Source organism: Atta cephalotes, assembly GCF_000143395.1.
Source record: "Atta cephalotes unplaced genomic scaffold scaffold00015, whole genome shotgun sequence".
NCBI lineage: Eukaryota > Metazoa > Arthropoda > Insecta > Hymenoptera > Formicidae > Atta > Atta cephalotes.
Window position 1 is genome coordinate 1,139,421 of NW_012130079.1, and position 2,841 is coordinate 1,142,261.

Sequence of the window (2,841 nt, forward strand, 5' to 3'; positions counted from 1 at the left end):
TTAAACGGTAAAAAGTTAAATTAAAGTAAACGAAATAAGAACGTAAACTAAACGAAAATAATAACTAATAGTAGGTCGAATAGTAATAGTAGACANATATATATATATATATATATATATATATATATATATATATATTGCAAGTGTTTATTTTATAGATTTAATTGATATATGCCATCAATCACATGTTGCACTAATGGATTTTAATTAAACAGCAATATATTAGCAAAATAAAATTATTCAATGAATTGTTTTAATTGTTTATAACTTGTGAATTAAGTTTTGTATTATTGCCATTTTGTACCTCAAATAATTGCCAAGTAACTAAAATTATCATTCTAAAAAGAAGCTCTGAATCACAGAAATGACATTCAAACTTAATTCATTATGTGCTGTGATTAGATATTCTTAAGTACATCAAGCGAATTAGTTAAGTGTACTGTGATTAAGTCTGCAATTTTTAAATAAGACTTTATTTGGTAGATATATATAAGACGCTACGACGATATATAGAAGACGCGGGAGAGAGGGGAGTACACGATATAACTGTATTCTCTAAGCAATTTATTTTTTTGGTACAATTTAGAAATAGACATAAATCAGATAATGATTATTGTATAATTATACCAAAATAAAACTGCATGCCAACTAAATTTGAACAGGAGAACATTGCTTTCCTGTATTAACTTTTCATGCTACTAACATATTATTAACCAAAGGCTTAATATTTAACTATACATTTATTATATATAGAGATAGTGAATTTATCATAAGAAGGCTATATTTCTGCTAATATATGTTTATAAATTTATCTTTCTCTACAGTTTATATAAGAATTTATGAAGTGTATCACTTAAAACTATTGTCTCTTCTCTCCTAAATTTTAAGAAGAAGCGTAAGTTAGGGTTAGTAGTTACTGTTATTAAGAATTATAAGACAGTAACAATCTTACGGTTCTTTACTGATAATTTACTAATTCACTATAATATAGTATACTATAGTATACGTTCATACAAATATAATAGATTAAATATGTATATAATACGCATATAATAGAATAAATATGTATATATACACATACATGTATTTATTCTATTATACTTTTATAAATATACATATATCACGATTGCGATATACTTATAGTTCAGTAAAATTATTATAAATGACAAACATAGCACGATACTCAAGTTAATTGAGTATTTTTTTCTGACAATAAAATAATTTCGATACAATGAATTTATTCTTCAATCAACGTACAACGTAAATATTGACGGCTAGATTCTATAATATGTTCAAAGAGCAATCAAGGGTTAAATCCTTCATTCAAACAATGCAAACAACTTCCATTCTCGAATGCGCATACATAGTATTTTCTAATATTAATGTTTTCAGCTAAAATGAAAATGTGTATGTATGTATAAATATACACAGAATAGATATCATTTTTTTACACAATTCAATTTCGTAATAAAACTTTTTTAAAACTTGTTTGTTATATGCATTCACTTGTCGAATGCTTGCCTATGAGATTGTTATAGCTCATCCATACTATTTACTTTTCTAATAACTATAAAAGTCTTCATATTCATTAATTTCTTTTAACAATAATTCGTCATCGATACGAGCCTTTAGATAGAAATAAATCATTTATAAATAATATCATTCAACAATATTCACGTTTCAGCTATATCACAATCGAAATTCGTAAATCAAGAAATTTTATGTAAAATTTGATTATATATGTCAATTTTTGCCTGTATTTATTGAAATTCTTCGAATGTATTAAGATACATATATAAACTTGTATTTAATATATTTCATCTTATCCAATATATACGATATCAAAATGTTCACGACAAAGTTATATGTTTTTGAAATATACCAATATAAATAATATATAATTTATATTTTATTGACCTTAATTGCACATCATCTTTGATTTACTTTATTTAGAAATTTAATTAAATAATACGCTCCAATACTTTCGGGGCAATGGGCTTAAAATTACTAAAAGATCAAGATATTTCGATTGAAGTTGCATTTATTTTCGAGCACCTAAGTAAATATAAAATTGTTATATGTCTATATAATTCTGTATGTATCTATATCACTGTCATGTTACTGTCGCTATAATATTTATAATAAACTAACTTCTAATTACATATGAAATAATAAATGTAGGCTTGAGTGTATATAGTAATATATATGGCACGTCAGTCTGTACGTTTAATTACTTAATCGTAATTATTAAATACTACTATATGTTATCCGCGCGCGCGCGCATCAATTGAATTTTATAAATCATTTTATTGTGTTTGGCATTGTTCATGGCTGATGCTCTAGCACTACCGTATCATTTCCATATACTTCTGCTTATGTTTGCTTAACATTTCAGTCACCGTTACCAGCTGTTTAATTGTCGGCTGTAAGCAACAAATGTAATTTTTTAAGCATATGCATCCTCATGCATATCTTCGTGATTATAGATTAGAGACATACCTGTGTCTTCGATAGAACTTGAAGTTCCTTCAAATGTGAAACACAGATATGATGCAACGTCGCCAAGTCTCTCGCAGTGTCTGACACGCTTTTGGTTCTTGGATCCGTAGTTTCTGATGGTTCTGGTTTTTCAGCAACATTCTGCACATACAACACATACAACATTGTATAAATTAAATACAATTTTCATATTATATCAACCATCTCCATTTACATTAAACGTATCGCATCAAGAATTGTCCATAAATCCATATATATGGTGTATATATATATATATATATATATATATATATATATATATATAATAATAATAAAATTAAAATAATAATAAATAATANACAG

The 2,841-nt window shown here is 25.8% G+C and overlaps 1 protein-coding gene across 1 annotated transcript in view; it reads right to left on the minus strand.

The window, feature by feature from the left end:
* Positions 1–2,345: 2,345 nt before the first annotated feature.
* LOC105617957 (ras GTPase-activating protein 1) overlaps positions 2,346–2,841 on the minus strand; it is a 5,919-nt gene continuing 5,423 nt past the window's right edge. Inside the window, exons 14-15 of the mRNA XM_012199493.1 lie at positions 2,500–2,640; positions 2,346–2,423 (exon numbers count right to left, since the gene is read on the minus strand). Of these exons, the coding sequence (XP_012054883.1) occupies positions 2,346–2,423; positions 2,500–2,640 (219 nt within the window). The remainder of the gene's footprint in view (positions 2,424–2,499; positions 2,641–2,841) is intronic.